The sequence below is a fragment of the Miniopterus natalensis genome, chromosome 15 (assembly GCF_054644295.1).
Source record: "Miniopterus natalensis isolate mMinNat1 chromosome 15, mMinNat1.hap1, whole genome shotgun sequence".
NCBI lineage: Eukaryota > Metazoa > Chordata > Mammalia > Chiroptera > Miniopteridae > Miniopterus > Miniopterus natalensis.
The window spans coordinates 4,305,143-4,320,979 of NC_142095.1; the positions used below are offsets into that span (position 1 = coordinate 4,305,143).

At 37.0% G+C, this 15,837-nt stretch overlaps 1 protein-coding gene across 5 annotated transcripts in view; it reads left to right on the top strand.

Moving 5' to 3' along the window:
* MAP4 (microtubule associated protein 4) overlaps positions 1-15,837 on the top strand; it is a 113,119-nt gene that overhangs the window by 28,264 nt on the left and 69,018 nt on the right. For all 5 annotated transcript variants that reach the window (XM_087824786.1, XM_087824787.1, XM_087824788.1 and 2 more), the window contains exon 2: positions 4,947-5,188. In XM_087824786.1, the coding sequence (XP_087680912.1) occupies positions 4,966-5,188 (223 nt within the window). In that variant the 5' untranslated portion in view covers positions 4,947-4,965. The remainder of the gene's footprint in view (positions 1-4,946; positions 5,189-15,837) is intronic.

The following is a 15,837-nucleotide window of genomic DNA, read 5'->3' on the forward strand; positions in this document are numbered from 1 at the left end:
GCAGAGAAAGTGCTTGTGATGTCATCATATATTCTTATGTACTCTTTATGAGTACATAGCTATTAATAGTAAGAGGGTAGTCAAGAGACCAAAATTCTCTTCTGTGCCTCATCATCATGTCATGTCATTTTCTATTTCCTCGGATTACCTGTTTTCAAAACCCTTCTAGAATACCAGATAGTTTCACTCCAGACATGTTGTCAGAATGAAAGAGCAGATGTCCAAAGTGCTGTGTTGAAAACTGTGTTCTCTTGGTGCCTGGTTAAATAATATGGGGCTTATTTTCTGGCAGAGTGGTGCCATGTCTCCTCTGATGTTATTAGCCAGCACTGGGTGGAGTTTCTTAAACTCTAGTCAGATTTGCTCAAACACAGCGCTGTGTACTGATGAGTTTGTTTTTAGTCTCTCCCTTTGCTAAAAAGCTTTTAATAATCCTGAACCCAGTTATTATGGAGAGCACTTGATATATAAAATACTAATTTAATAATGTGAATTCACATTCACATTCACATTGAGGATCTGTAAGAAGTTTGTTTATTTCTAACGTAAGTGATGAAACTGAATTATAAGTAGCTTATAAGATAATCAAGCTCAGGAATCGTGTAACAAACCATTCTCATTTTACAGATTAGGGAACTCAGCCCCGGAAGGTGACTCACTCAAAGCCACGGTGAGAGTCAGATTAAACTAGTGTTTCAGTGAAGCATAGAAACTTCTGTACCCAGCTTTCTTGCCTCCGATGAACAAACCATTTAAAGTTAACTTTCTTTATTATCTATATGAATGAAAGACGAATAGTGTAAATAATGACAGTTTATTTTTAAAAAGTAGATTCTTCTCATTCACAAGGGTTCATTTTTGGATCTTCTTGAATATCCAGATCTGAGACTAACACTGTGTCACGTCATACCCTTTCGTCCATAAACTATATAACTAAACATTTTGAGGCATAAATGAATATCAAGTGATCTTAAATGAGTCTGTAAGTATAGGAAGAAATTTATTCGTGAATTTATTAAAATCAATTCTGGAACACTTGCAGAACCAGTTTAACAAATCTATAGAGCACTTAAGGAATTTATTGTACCTGTTTTAGAAAGAATAACTATATAACTGGGTGATCTCCTTAATGCATTGAAAACCAGGGCCTTCTGACTAAGGGCCAATACTTTCACTTCCAGTATAACACTGGCACTGCTTTTACAGGGTCATTTTCCATAAGGAGATATTTTGTATATGTGTCTGTGTTTAAGTCATACTTCTATTTATATTTGGTGACAAGAAAAGGATGGCTAAATGTTGAGTTGTAGATGCTAGCTCGTTGGCTAGATGCATATGGAGCCAAATGACCTTCCCATTTTCTGTCTAATTTTCTATCAATATTGCCTTCTTAGACTGAATTTAAGCTGCTATTCATAATCCATGAACCACATGCCAGGCCAGGAAGTGGTTTGGGAGGTGATGGTGGTGGGAAGTGATGAGGGGAAAGATTACAGTGAATAAAAAGCTGTCCTTTAAGAATCTGCACTCAGATAAATGAGGTTTAAAATGTATCGCTGGATTTTCCCATGTCCTAAATTAGAAAAAGTGTTAGTAGATTGCATGAAATAAGTGTCATAATTATATATTTCTGGCAAAAATAAATCTTATTGTATGGGCTCTTATTGTATGTTGTTAAGGATAGTACAGATGTACTTTCAAATTCTCTTTGATTATGAAACTAGTTATAGACATCCTTTATTATTTTTGGTTCATAACAGTTTTCATAGGCTAACTGATAATAATAGCTATAGGTAGGAAAGGGAAAAGCAATTACTTTTTGTTTGTTTGTTAATCCTCACTGGAGGATATTTTTTTCTGTTAATTTTTTTAGAGAGGGAGGGAGGGAGGGAAGGAGGGAAACATCGATGTGAAAGAGAACTGAACCCTCAACCCTTCGGTGTGCAGGCTGATGCTCTAACCACTGAAACACCTGCCAGGGCAAAAAAGCAATTACTTTTTATGGAAACCTTTGACATTAGAATTTGTCAGGCTTTTAAAAATAGTTAATATTGCTAAATAGAATTATTTTGTTAATTTTTTCCAACATTACTTTTGATTTATTTACATATTCATTTTTGGCCTTAGTATTTGTTAACAATTAGTCAAAGTGTAATTTTTTTTTAATCCTCACCTGAGGATATGTATAGATATATATGTATATAGTGTCCCCCCAAAAGTATACATATATATTAATATATATACTTATGTATATTTATTGATTTTTAGAGAGAGAGGAAGGGGGAAAGAGAGAAAGAGAGAAACATCGATGTGAGAGAGAAACATTGATCAATTGCCTCCCTTATGCACCTCGACCAGGGATCAAACCCACAACCTAGGTATGTACCCTGACCCAGAAATGAACCCGCAATCTTTTGTTGTACGGGATGACGCTCCAGCCAACTGAGCCAACCTGGCAAGGGCCAAAGTGTGCTTTTTGATAGTCTTTTTTATAAGACTTATTTGTTATAGGATATTAAAAACGCTTATCTTGATAAAGGAGAAGAGATTAGCCAAAGAACATATGTGCATAGCTCATGGACACAGACAAGTGTGGTGATGGCCAGAGGTTAAGCCAATGCAAAATCAGTTTTCACAGATCTTGGTATTTTATTTTCACTTGCAATTGTATAATATAAAGAATACATAGTAAATGTTTTCACCATGCCTTAAATATAGATATGTTTGTGGGGGTTTTCTGGACACTTGCCTAGAAGTAAGTCTTGCTCCTGGGCTTATCTAACCCTCTGTTTTGTGTCGTAGAACTGAATTTACAACCTGTGTTCATCTGGTTTATTACCTATGCTACCACTCTTACACTTTCTACAACATTGAAACACATAGCAAACCCTTTTTTTAAAAAAAATATATTTTTATTGATTTTTTAGAGAGATAAGAAGGGAGAGGGAGAGAGGGATAGAAACCTCAATGATGAGAGAGAGAGTCATTGATCGGCTGCAGCCCGAAATCTGGGCATGTGCCCTGACTGGGAATCGAACCCCGATCTCCTGGATCCTAGGTCGATGCTCAACTGCTGAGCCACGCCCGGCTGGGCCCAAACCCTTTTAGGTGTTGAATTTGGGAACGGGATGGGCTGGCTTCTGATTTTATAATGTTCTAGATGTATTTGCTTTGTGCATATTTTATAGTTGTGATAGTCTCACAGCTTGGTCTTATGGGGGAACTGAGAAGAAATAATGATTGAAAAAGAATGACTTTCATACTTGTATCACAGGATAGAAAAGGTGAGAGGAAAGTGTTTGGGGACAAAGATGAAGATAGAGTGATTGTATTCCTTGCTGTATTTCTTTTTCTATAGTAAATTTGTTGGAGAGAGGTAGACAGTGGAGAAGAGTTAGAAAGGAGAGCCTGACCATGAAGTATCTTGAATCATAGTAAATTTTGTCTTTTTAAAATTTGGGTTGGGGAAAGATTATGTGTATTAGTTGAAATAGATTGACTAAATTAGGTGAAAGAAAGATTGGAATGTTGCTCACTTAGACTTGAGAAAGAAGACTCTCTCATGGGCCTTTCTTCTGGGATGTAGTCATGAAGTGGTTCTTTCCAACCATTGTTTTCCTGTCTTCTGATTGGCCATACTCCAGTCTTGTGTCTAACCCTATGAGCCATTGGTGTGAATGAGGGGAGATAAGAAAGAACACATTTTTGGGCAGACAGAAGCAGTAGCCATTGTACCATGCAACTAAAGATTGCTATTTGATGTACATTTACCTGATCAAACTCATATGTCTCCTTATCCTTATGAGTCTCTTGGAGACTATTCAAATAGACTTTTTGAAAACAAAGATACTACCCTGCATACTTAATTTTTTACTGTGTATATACTGGGAGTTCAACTTATTGCAGGCCCTTTGGCTCTTTTTAATAATATTCTCTATTTTCTTGGCTATTCACCTACAGTTTTGCTAATAATAGATTATACTTATTAATTTCAAGTTATGTTTGAAAATCGAGAACCTGGTATTTTGTAAAGATGGTCATCTTTACAGAGAGGAACTACCTCTCTTAGCTGATTCAGGGAACATGTCTGTATTTTTCATGCAGGGCTAAGTGTAATTTGGTGTGGACATAGCTTTCCACAAGTGATTCATGAAGAAGCAGTACTTACCCCAGGATGAGGCTCATACTCCCAGTATTTGGTCAAGAAAGGTGACTTCAGCCTGGCCAATGTGGCTCAGCAGTTGATCATCCAGGAGATCGAGGTGCGATTCCCAGTTCAGGGCACATGCCCGAGTTATGGGCTCGATCCCCAGTGGGGGTGTGTGCAGGAGGCAGCTGATCAGTGACTCTCTCATCATTGATGTTTCTGTCCGTCCCCCCCCTCCCTCCCTCCCTCCCTCCCTCCCTCCCTCCCTCCCTCCCTCCCTCCCTCCCTCCTCTCCCTCTCTGAAATCAATAAAAAAATATATAAAAAAGAAAGAAAGGAAGAAAGGTGACTTCATTGGTCTGATAGTAATGTAACCTTTTTTTAATGGGATTCTAATCTGACTTCTCTGTTTATTCTTTTAAGGATTATTTTGGGATATGATTTGGAAATTAAGATATATGGAATATTTGAAAAGGGTTATAAGACTTGAAATCAGAAGGCCTGATTTGAGCCTTACTGGCTGTAACCTAGGATAACTTGAGTTTTAAATATACTTCATGTTTCTTACTAATGAAAAGGACAGAATGGCACTTGCTCTGTTTCCTTCACAGATGTGAGAAGAAAGTGCTTACCTTGGGTAAGATTGTACTGAGCTTTAATTTTCTAATCTGTAAAATGGGGGTATCTCTTCTAAACCTAAATGTTTGGATATTAATTTTGTTGTTGTTGTTTAAAAAACTGACAAGAACGTTTTCCCTTTGCAGTGCTCATGATATGAAACATTTTCCCCTTTAACCAGGCAGTTGCAGTGGTACAGAATGGCTGACCTCAGTCTTGCAGATGCATTAACAGAACCACCTCCAGAAATTGAAGGAGAGATTAAACGGGACTTTATTGCCACACTGGAGGCAGAGGCCTATGATGATGTTGTGGGAGAAACTGTTGGAAAAACAGACTACATTCCTCTCCTGGATGTTGATGAGAAAACTGGGAATTCGGAGTCAAAGAAAAAACCATGCCCAGATACTAGCCAGGTTGAAGGTAAGTAATTAAACCGAACTGGATATACAGGTGCAGAAAGTAGATTAGGGATTATGCTTTGTGTCACAGACTCGGAAACTGAACTGAGTTTTTAAGTATAGGCTAATAACTCTCTCTTTATCTAAATTTTTAAATTCAAAACCAAGGAGGTAGGTTCATACCCTTTAGTTCAGTGTGTGTTCATGACACTATACATTACTTTCAATCCTAAAGTTTCTTGTGTCGTGTGTCAACTTCTGTATAATCTTCCTCTTAATTTCCTAAATTAAACCTGTCTGCTGTGCCTTTTCTTTGAAAGTAGCTTTGAAAAGTTACAGACATAAAATTTTGTGTTTACATCAAGACTTAATTTAGAATGGAATCAGATGCCACTTGGCTTTGGGATAATCCCAGGTCTGGATTAACACATGATTAAACCCTTTAAAAGAGATTTGCTGCTTTTGTGTAGTAATGGATCAGATTTACTAATATTTGAGGATTTTTGCATCTATGCTCAAGTAGGATATTGTCTGTTGTTTTTTTTAAAAAATATATCTTTATTGATTTCAGAGAGAGGAAAGGAGAGGGAGAGAGAGAGATAGAAACATCAATGAGAGAGTCATTGATCAAGCCCGCAACCCGGGCTTGTGCCCTGACTGGGAATCGAACCCCGATCTCCTGGATCCTAGGTCGACACTCAACTGCTGAGCCATGCTCGGCCGGGCTGTCTGTTGTTTTCTTGTGGTGCTTTTGTCCAGTTGTAGAATTGAGGTCATGCTGGCAATCATAAAATGATTTGGAAAATTTTTTGAAATAGTTTGTTTAGAATTGATGTTTTTTTCTTTTATGTTTAATAGACTTCCTCAGTGAAGCCATCTGGACCCAGAGATTTGTCAGGTTTTAAAAAATATTTCTTTATTGATTTCAGAGGGAGAGGAAGGGAGAGGGAGAGAGAGAGTTGAAACATCAATGATGAGAGAGTTGTCGTTGATCAGCTGCCTCCTACGTGCCCCCAACTGGAGATCGAGCCTGCAACCCGGGCATGTGCCCTGACCAGGATTTGAATGGCTATCTCCTGGATCCTAGTCAATGCTCAACCGCTGAGCCACACCCAGCCAGGCTCTTTGTCAGGTTTTTACTAGGAATTCAATTTCTTTAAGAGATACAGAACTATTCAGGTTATTTCTTATCAAGTGAGCTTTGGTAGTTTGTATCTTTTAAGGAACTGGTCCATTTTCTCTTAAGTTGTCAAATTAATGGAGATAAAATTGTAATTATTGTTTAATGTCTGTAGGATCTGTTATCATGTGCCCTCTTTCATTCATTATATTGGTAATTTGTGTCCTCTTTTTCTTGATGAGTCTGGATAAATCCAACTTTTGTTTTCATAGATTTTTTTCTATTTTTCTGTTTTCAGTTTCTGCTCATATCTATAATATTTACTTTCTTTTGCCTTGAGTTGATTTGCTTTTTTTCTAAACTGGTAGTTTAGATCATTGATTTGAAACATTACTTTTCTAAAAAATAAACATTTAAAAAAACAGATATAATTGACACATTAGTTTCAGGTATACAACATAATGATTTGATATTTGTATATATTGTGAAATGATCACCACAGTAAGTCTAGTTAACATTCATTACCACACAGTTACAGATATTTTTTCCTTGTGATGAGAACTTTTAAGATCTACTTTCTTAGCTTTCAAATGTACAATATAGTATTGTTAACTATAGTCACCGTACTGTACATTACATTCCTTGGTCTTATTTATTTTATAACTGGAAATTTGTACCTTTTGACACCTTCACCATTTTGCCCACACCCAGCCCCCACCCCAGCAACCACCTAAAATAAGCTTTTAATGTTACAAATTTCCCTCTAATCATGGTTTTAGATGTGTCTTATAGTTTTTGATATGCTGTGTTTTTTCTTTTCATTCAATTCAAAATATTTTCTGATTTCCCTCGTGAATTCCTCTTTGACCCATGGGTTATTTAGAAATATGCTAATTTCTCAGTATTTGGGTATTTTCTATATGTCTTTCTGTAATTGATTTTTAGTTTTATTCTGTTGTAGTCAGAAGGCATCCTTTGAGTTTTCAGTTCATTTCTGTTTGTCAGAGTTTGTTTTATGGTCCAGAATATGGCCTGTCATGGTCAGTGTTCTGTGAGCACTTGAAATAATGTACATGACACTGTTAGTGTATGGAATACTCTTATTAATGTCAGTTAAGTCAAGTTGGTTGATAGTGTTGTTTAGGTTTTCTGTATCCTTGCTGACTTTATATCTACTTGTAATGATTTCTGAGAGATATGTTGAAGTCTCCATGTAATTCTGTGGATTTGTTCCTTTCTCCTTTCAGTCCTATCAGTTTTTGTTTGATACATTTTGAAGCTCTGCTGTTATGTGCATATATATGTAGATTATGTCTTCTAGATGAATTGACCCTCTTATGATCCCTCTTTATTTCTGATAATATTGTTCTGAAGTCTCATTCTTGCTCTGAAGTCTAATTTTTATCTTATATTAATATAGCTACTCTAGCTTCCTTTTGATTAGTGTTTGCAGGGTATATCTGTCTACATATTTTTGCTTTCAACACATTTCCTTTTTAATATTTAGTAAAATTGGGTTTCTTATAGACAAAATATAGATGGGTCTTGCTTTTTTGTGTAATCTAGAGAGTTCATCTTCTAATTGATGTGTTTAGACTATTTATAGTTAACATGGTTATTGATATGGTTGGATTTAAATCTGTCATTTTACTAGTTGCTTTCTAGTTCTTCTGTCTGTTTTTAATTCAGTTTTTCTTTTTTTGTCTGCTTTTGGGTTAACTGAATATTTTTTATGATTCTGTTTGTTGTTGTTAATCTTCACCTGAGGATATTTTTTCATTCCTCTTCAGAGAGAGTAGAAGGGAGGGAGGGAGGGGTAAGAAAGGCGGGCTGCCTTTATGGCACTTAACACAAAGTAAGAAAAGTTGCTTTTTTAACCCCAGGTACATTATCTACTCCAAACCTAGAAATAGTGATTTCTCCAGGAAGCCATATATATATCTTTATTTCACAGTGCAGTTCCTAGGGATGCTTATTGCTATTAGATTTGTCTTTTTTTTTTAAGCCTTTTCTGAGGATATACTATACTCTTTCCCATTTTAGCCCCCCCCATTTAGTTTTCCTTCTACGAGTATGTTATCTTAGCGCCTCTGTAAAACATCTAAATAGCCAAGTACATGGAAATAAAACTGGTGTCAGACTACTTCTAAAATGCCTGTCACCTTGGGAAACAATTCTCAAAATACTTTTTGGAATGTATGTACTAGTGCTTGATCCCCCCCCCCCATAAATGTTATCTTCCTAATAAGTGATCATTATCAGCTTTATATGCCTCTATTTTCTAGGCTAGGAAGACAAAAGACATAAGCTTTGTCTTAGATGTAACAAAGCAGTAATACTTCTGTGACTGTTGTTCATTCAAACATCGTCATAGATGTTTGAGTAAACATCTAACACATTGTTGACCCTCAGACACAAATAGTTGACAAATTTGTGGACAAGTCACCTTTTCTATACTCTGGGTGCTTAGATAATTCTACTTGTGAGATTGAGAGAATACTTTTCTCCCCAACATTCCAGGAAGTTTTTCTAACAATTAAGAAATTGTTTCTATAGAATGTTTTAATCTAAGGCAGTGGTTCTCAAAGTGTAGTCCTTGGACCAGCAGTATTAGTATCACTTGGGAGCTTGTTCAAATTGCATTTCTTATGCCCACAGGGAATCAGAAACTCTGGGGATGGGGCTCAGCAATTTGTATTTTAGCAAACCATTGCTAGTGACTTGGATGCATGTCTAAGACTGAGAAACTTGATCTAAGAGAAGGGGCTCAAGTCAGAAAAGATGACAACTAGAAGGCTGAACAAGAGATACTCTTCAGCCTTCTATTGTAGAGCATCACAACCAACTTTTAATTGGCCACCAGAGGGTGATATTGGCACAGGCCTGCCTTGCACAGGAAGGTGCCCTTTCAGTGAGACCATGCTGAATCTTCCCCATTCTGCCCAAACCCACTGTGGCACTCTTCCTCACAACACACATGCCCTCTCAGCGTGTTGCTACTTCTCTTCTCTGCCAAGCTGATTTGCTAGCTGTGGCACTCCTAAATCTCATGGAAAAGATTAAAAAAAAACTAAGTAAATTTGAATATCCTTATATTTCAGAGAATGTGATTAGGTGTTTTTTTTAAACTTGTGTTGTTGTCTGTGCTATATGTATTTAGCTGAGAGAGTTTTCATTTCATGAAATGGGAGCCCCTCTGGGGAAATCAGTGAAAGAAGGCAGCAGAGCATCTTTTGAATTAGGACTTTGCCAGTAATGCACAGCATTCCAGTGATTAGAGTCCAGCAATTCTCATCTGCAGAGAAGCGTGCCAGTCTTTTTCCTCCTCTGAAACCTACTGCTCTTATGTTGTAGGGTGGTTTTTATTCTTTTCTGCTGAGCTTAGAGTTTTAGATCATTAGATGTTGTGTGTAGGGTAGAGTCTCAGTCTCCTTTTTATTTTCCATTTTCTTCTAGCCTCTGTTTTGCTCTTATTTCATTTTATTCTGGTAAGTTGCTTGTATCTTAGTCTCACAATTATGGCTTAATCTAGTAATGTCATTGAAGCTAGATTTTTATATAAGGTGAAAGTAAATTTCAGTGTTTTCACAAGATTACTTTATAATTTAGTGATAGAATCTATAGTTAACCTATAGTTGGTCTATACATTACCAATGTATAGTTAGTCAATCTGCAGTTAGTAACAATGAGAATAGTAATAGTTAACATTTACTTAACAATTGACACAGTACTGTCTCCAATATTATTGCATTTAGTCCTCATGTTAACTGTGGGAGGTAAATATTGTTCCATTTCTAAGTTGAGGCTATTAAGGCTTAGAAACCACAAGGGATTTGCGTTTGATCATTTAGTTAATAGTGACAGAATAATAACCTGTACCCAGATTTTCTGATTTTAAAACTATATTCTTCCTGTGAAACCATCCCATCTTTATGCATACTTTCTGTTTGATTTAATGTCTCATAGATATTATTTTTGAAAACTAAAGATTTACTTATTTAACCCAAAAGGCAGAATTATTAGACGTAAAATTATGTCCAGGAAATGTAAGAAGGAATCTTATTTTATTTGCATAAAGAACATGAACTAGAGGACTCTGCTACAAATTCATATGGATTTGTAAAGTCTTCCACTTTCCTAGACAACTGTTTCACATCTTCTCCTCTCTGTTCAAACCTCCACTACTTGCTTTCCTGTTCATATTCTCAATTGATGACCTTTAGAAAAGAGAATCAGTCTCAACCAGAAGAGAATTTCCACACAATCCCACCCCCCCCCCACCCTTCCTGCTACCCCAGTCCTCTCCTAACCTACCTTCATCTCTGCCTTTCCTCTGCTCTACTCTTATTGTTATGGGGAACTGCTCATGCTCTCACTCAAGGGTACTTCTTAACAGCAATTGTCTCTTCTGTCTTCTGCATCATCAGTTCCTCTCTTTGAACTGGGTCATTCACCAGCATTAAACATATCATAATTTTTTCCTTCATTTAAAAGAAAAAGCTATCTCAACCAACCACATGTCCATCTCATCGACTATTTTATTTGAAAAAGGTATCTCCCAATTCCTACCCTCTCATTCTCTTTTGAACCCACGCCCATTTGACTTGCACGGATACCATGCAGCCAAAACTGCTCCTTTTAAGGTACAAGACCTATTCATTGCCAAGGATGAATCCAGGACGACTCCAAGGGTTTTGGCTTGAGAAACTGAAAGGAAGGAATTGCATAAAAAAATGAGCATGATATTAAAAGTAGTTCTGTTTAGACTTTGATTTGAACATATACCCCTTAACTAAGTTTCTTTCTGGAAAAGGAAAGAAAAATAGTACTAAAAGTTATAGTTCATAATAATAGTACTCTAGTCTAAAAGAAGAGCAGAGCCATGGCTAGTGTGTGGCTTTGATCATTGGAGTGTCGTCTCATACACCAAAAGGTAGCTAGTTCTCTTCTGGTCAGGAGGCAACCGATTGATGTTTCTCTCTCAAAATCAATTAAAAAATTAAAGAAATAAAAGAAAGGCAGAGATTTCTTAAAAAGAGGTTAATTGGTCAGGTTCTTTCTATAGCTGAGAAATTGAGGTGCACAGGGTAAAGATAACCAAAGAAATAAACTACCTACCTGTAAACTACCATCCTTACCCAGTTATCTTCTGTGCCTCACCCCAACCCTTTTCTCTCACATAAAAACTTCTATTGTACTTAGGCACAGATTCCAACTAGGTTGGGAGAACATTTGTATCTTTTTTTTTTTTTTTTAAAATATATCTTTATTGATTTCAGAGAGGAAGCGGGGGGGGGGGGGGAGAGAGAGAGAGAGAGAGAAACGATGAGAGAGTCATTGACCGGCTCCCTCCTGCACACCCCTGACTGGGGATCGAGCCTGCACCCAGGCATGTGCCCTGACCGGGAATCGAACAGGGATATCCTGGATCCTAGGTCGATGCTCAATTGCTGAGCCACCCCTGGCCGGATGAACATTTGTTTCTTACAGTCAAATTTCTGACTCTGGAAATGGTGCAGACATGTTTATGTTAAACATGTGGAAAACCACAGCAATATTCCTACCTCCCCCCATGTAGGTTGAATCTCTGGTACTGAAAACAAAGAAATAGCATATGACTTGTGGTCTCTTGGTGTTGATCTTGTTTGAAATCTTGTTAATAGCTTTGTTCCCCTGATTATGAAAACAAATTTAACTCTTGTGAAGAAAATTGAAAATGAAAGTATTTTAAAAGTACAATCTTTGCTACTTTGTTTCATTTTAGAAATTTTAGGTTAACTTAGGTGTTCCTTGACTTGCACTGTCCCTCATGTCCTATTCTGCCACCCCATTACACACTGGCAATCACATCTATTCCAACGATTCATTCATTCTTTAAGCAGATGTTTATTGAGAACACTGTATCACCCCAGAGAGGGGAAAAACCCAAACTCTTTAAGGAGTTTACAGTTCATTAGGGAAGATAATCAAGTGCCCAAAGCAAGGAGCAAATAAAGAATCGTGAGACTTGAGAGGAGCCAGATAAGGTCTGATTTCAGCACTAGAAGGAGGACAGTATCTTGTCTTTGGATGGGGGGAAAGTATGGGACTCAAAGCACAGGGTAGGAGATGAGTCTCGGTGCAGATGCTTTCTTTTGGTCTCCGTATGTGGCAGCAGAAAGGGGGGGGGAGGAAGTCTCTTCAGACAGTGTCATATTTTCTTTGAAATAGATGAGATCATATGCTGGTAAATGGGTGGAAGGGGCTGGAGGTTTAAGGAGAACTGGATGGTGTAGAGTAGACATTATAAAGTGTGAAAAAATGAGTTTATAAGAAATGTTTGGGCCAAGTAATGGGTAGGAATGATGACTTTATAGTGTGCGTCAGTCTGCCTTTGTTTTGGAAACATAACCCAGCCGTTTTTTTTTCTTAATAGGGGAGACTGGGTATTAGTCTATGGGAATCTCTATACCAGCATTGCAATTTTTCCATAAATTTAAAAATATTCTAAAATAAAAATTTCCTTTAAAATAAAATTCTGATAAGTAAAAATCTCTCTTGACTCCTTTATCCTATTTATTCCTCAAGAGGAAGATCTTTTAAGATTATGTTCTTTGTATTTACATACATACAGTCCGAAAATTATTGGCCTTAGTTCTATACAAATGGGATCAAACCATATACATTACTTTTAATAATTTGCTCTTTTTTTTTTTTAATATATCTTTATTGATTTCAGAGAGAGGAACGGAGAGGGAGAGAGAGAGATAGAAACATCAATGATGAGAGAACCATTGATCGGCTGCAGCCCACAACCCGGGCATGTGCCCTGACCGGGAATCGTACCCTGATCACCTGGATCCTAGGTCGATGCTCAACTGCTGAGCCATGCCCGGCTGGGCCTAATTTGCTCTTTTTACTTTACATCTTGGAAATTTTTCTGTTAGTACATATAAATCATTCTTTGTAACTTCTGCATTGATCTGAAGTAGCAATCTTGAAACTTTTTAATCACCCATATGAGAAATCTGAAAAATTTTGTACCCTTTGTACATTTTTAAGTTGGCATCTAACTTTTTTTTAGCAAAAGTTTGAATTATAAAGCATGTAATCTTTCAGAATGTTTTCATTTTGCCACATAAATATAATAGTTATCACTCTCTTAAATGTATCCAAATATATCACATTTTGATTCTCACCATCATTTATTTTAAAAATACATGAGCAAGCTGTTCTTTATCATTGGAAGTATAAATTCTTCTTTTGATTCCTCCAATTTTTATTTCCAATCCATGCCTCTCATAGACTTTTATCCTAATGTAATATATTTTTATACTTGAAAGTTTGTTTCTTAAGTTATCATGTTTCTGTAGCTAAATATGTATGTAAACTTAAATTTTAATTTAAAAAGTTTCTATAACGATCAGGCTCTAACTATTAACTTGCTCCAAAAGAAATTTACCATCAGTTACTAATAGTACACAGAGGATCGATTGCTTATACTGTAATTTTTTGATAAATTATTATGAACCAAAAGGTTGAATTTAATTGGAAATGTTTTTCTTGATGAGATGGTGGGGTTTATTATTTTTCTCCATTAGATTATGAATCTGTGGATAGCCTTTATTTTTGTTAGAATGAAGCGGGGGGGATAGTAATTTTTATTTCTATTTTTATAGACATCATAGCCGAGAAACCTTATTCACAGAGCGAAGTATGTGGGAATGGAAGCTTTATTATGGCAGTGTCCTCAGTTCTTTGAGTTTACATGTTAAGAATTCTGTAATGCAGTATTATTAAAAATTATTTTTAATATCCTATCCGATGACAACTCCATTATGACCTCATTCAATTTTGATGAAGCAAAGAATTGGAAACTAACCTATAAAGGATTATGTTCCTCAGTCATTAGATAAGTCACTTTGTTTAGGGGCTTGCTCTTGTTTCACGGATTTGTGATTTTTTTTTTTTTTTAATCCTGATAGAAAATTATGTATTTCTTCAGCATTGTTTCCCTGGGTGATATATTGCTCTTTGAATGTGATACCTTTCTTCTTTGGTAGTAGTTTTCCTTAGGTACTTGGCGATACTGTCTTACTCAAGGTTCCCTATGATGCTTGACTACCACCTGCCTCTGGCACGGATAGGACAGTGCTCTCAGGTGGGGTACGGGGCTTCCCATTCCTGGAAGTCACCCAGTGAGTTGTCTTCCTTTTTGTGCCAAAGCATTCAGTCTCTGCTCCCATGTGGAGGTTGGCACAAGGCTGAGTGAGGAAAGGAAGTGTGGGGGAGATAGGGACTGGCCTGGCAGCTCGTTAGAGTCCGGTCATCCCTGCTGTCTTAGAGTACCTTGGAGTCCTGCTCTCCTGTGTGTGGTTTCTCCTTCAGGGTGGTCCTATTTACTTTCATTTTCTTGGCTATTTCTGGTATCCTCTGTGATTTCTAGATCTTTTGTTACTTGATACTTTTAAGCAATCTTTTCTGCTATGTTTAAGTACTTGCAATAGCATGTTGAGGCTGACCCGTGTGCTTCAGTTGGCTACCTTTATCTTCTCTTAAATTCTTTAATGTGCTTAATTTTTTTTTTTTTAAATATATCTTTATTGATTTCAGAGAGAGGAAAGGAGAGGAAGAGAGAGAGATAGAAACATCAATGATGAGAGAGTCATTTGATCGGCTGTAGCCCGCAACCCGGGCATGTGCTCTGACCGGGAATCAAACCCCTATTGCCTGGATCCTAGGTCGACGCTCAACCGCTGAGCCACTCCCGGCCGGGCTAATGTGCTTGATTAAAGCAGGACTCTATATCTGTGCAAGTCTTTTTTATCCCTGTCTCTGGCTCCCCACACATCATTTCTTAGCATTTACCAGTGGAATTTGCTATATATTCTTTCATATTTTTTTTCTGAATATTTTTTGTTTTTTTAAATAATGCTCTTACACATAATTTGCTTTTATATTCTTCTTTTTTAAAAATTGATTTTGAAGAGGGGGGAAGGGAGAGGGAGAGAGCGCTACATTGACGTGAAAGAGAAACATCTATGGGCTGCCTCCTTCCCTCCCCCTACTGGATATTGAGCCCGAAACCCAGCCATGCGCCCTGACCAGGAGTCCAACCAGTGACCTTTGGTGAATGGGATGATGGTCAGCCAACAGAGCACACTGGCCAGGGCTGTATTTTTCTTCATATGCCCTGGCACCTTCCCTTATCAGTATGTGAAGAGCTACCTCAGTTCTTTAATAGTTGCATATTGTTTCACAGTTTAATGAATCTGTTCGTGGGCATTGGTTACTTTTCAAACAGTGCCATAATAAACATCCAATTTACACTCATTTTTGTGTACTTTTATGTCTTTTTGTGAACTAAATACCTAAAATGGATTGTTGAGTTAAACAGGTATTTCAAAATTTGATGGACTGCCAAATGTCTCATAAAAAGATGGTTCTAATTTATATTTCCGTAAAAAGCTTGTTATAATTTATATTCCCTTAGTGGTTTATGAGATTGCCTGTTTTCCTATACTTTTGCCAACACTGGATATTATCCCATTTTTTCACTCTCATGGCCAAAA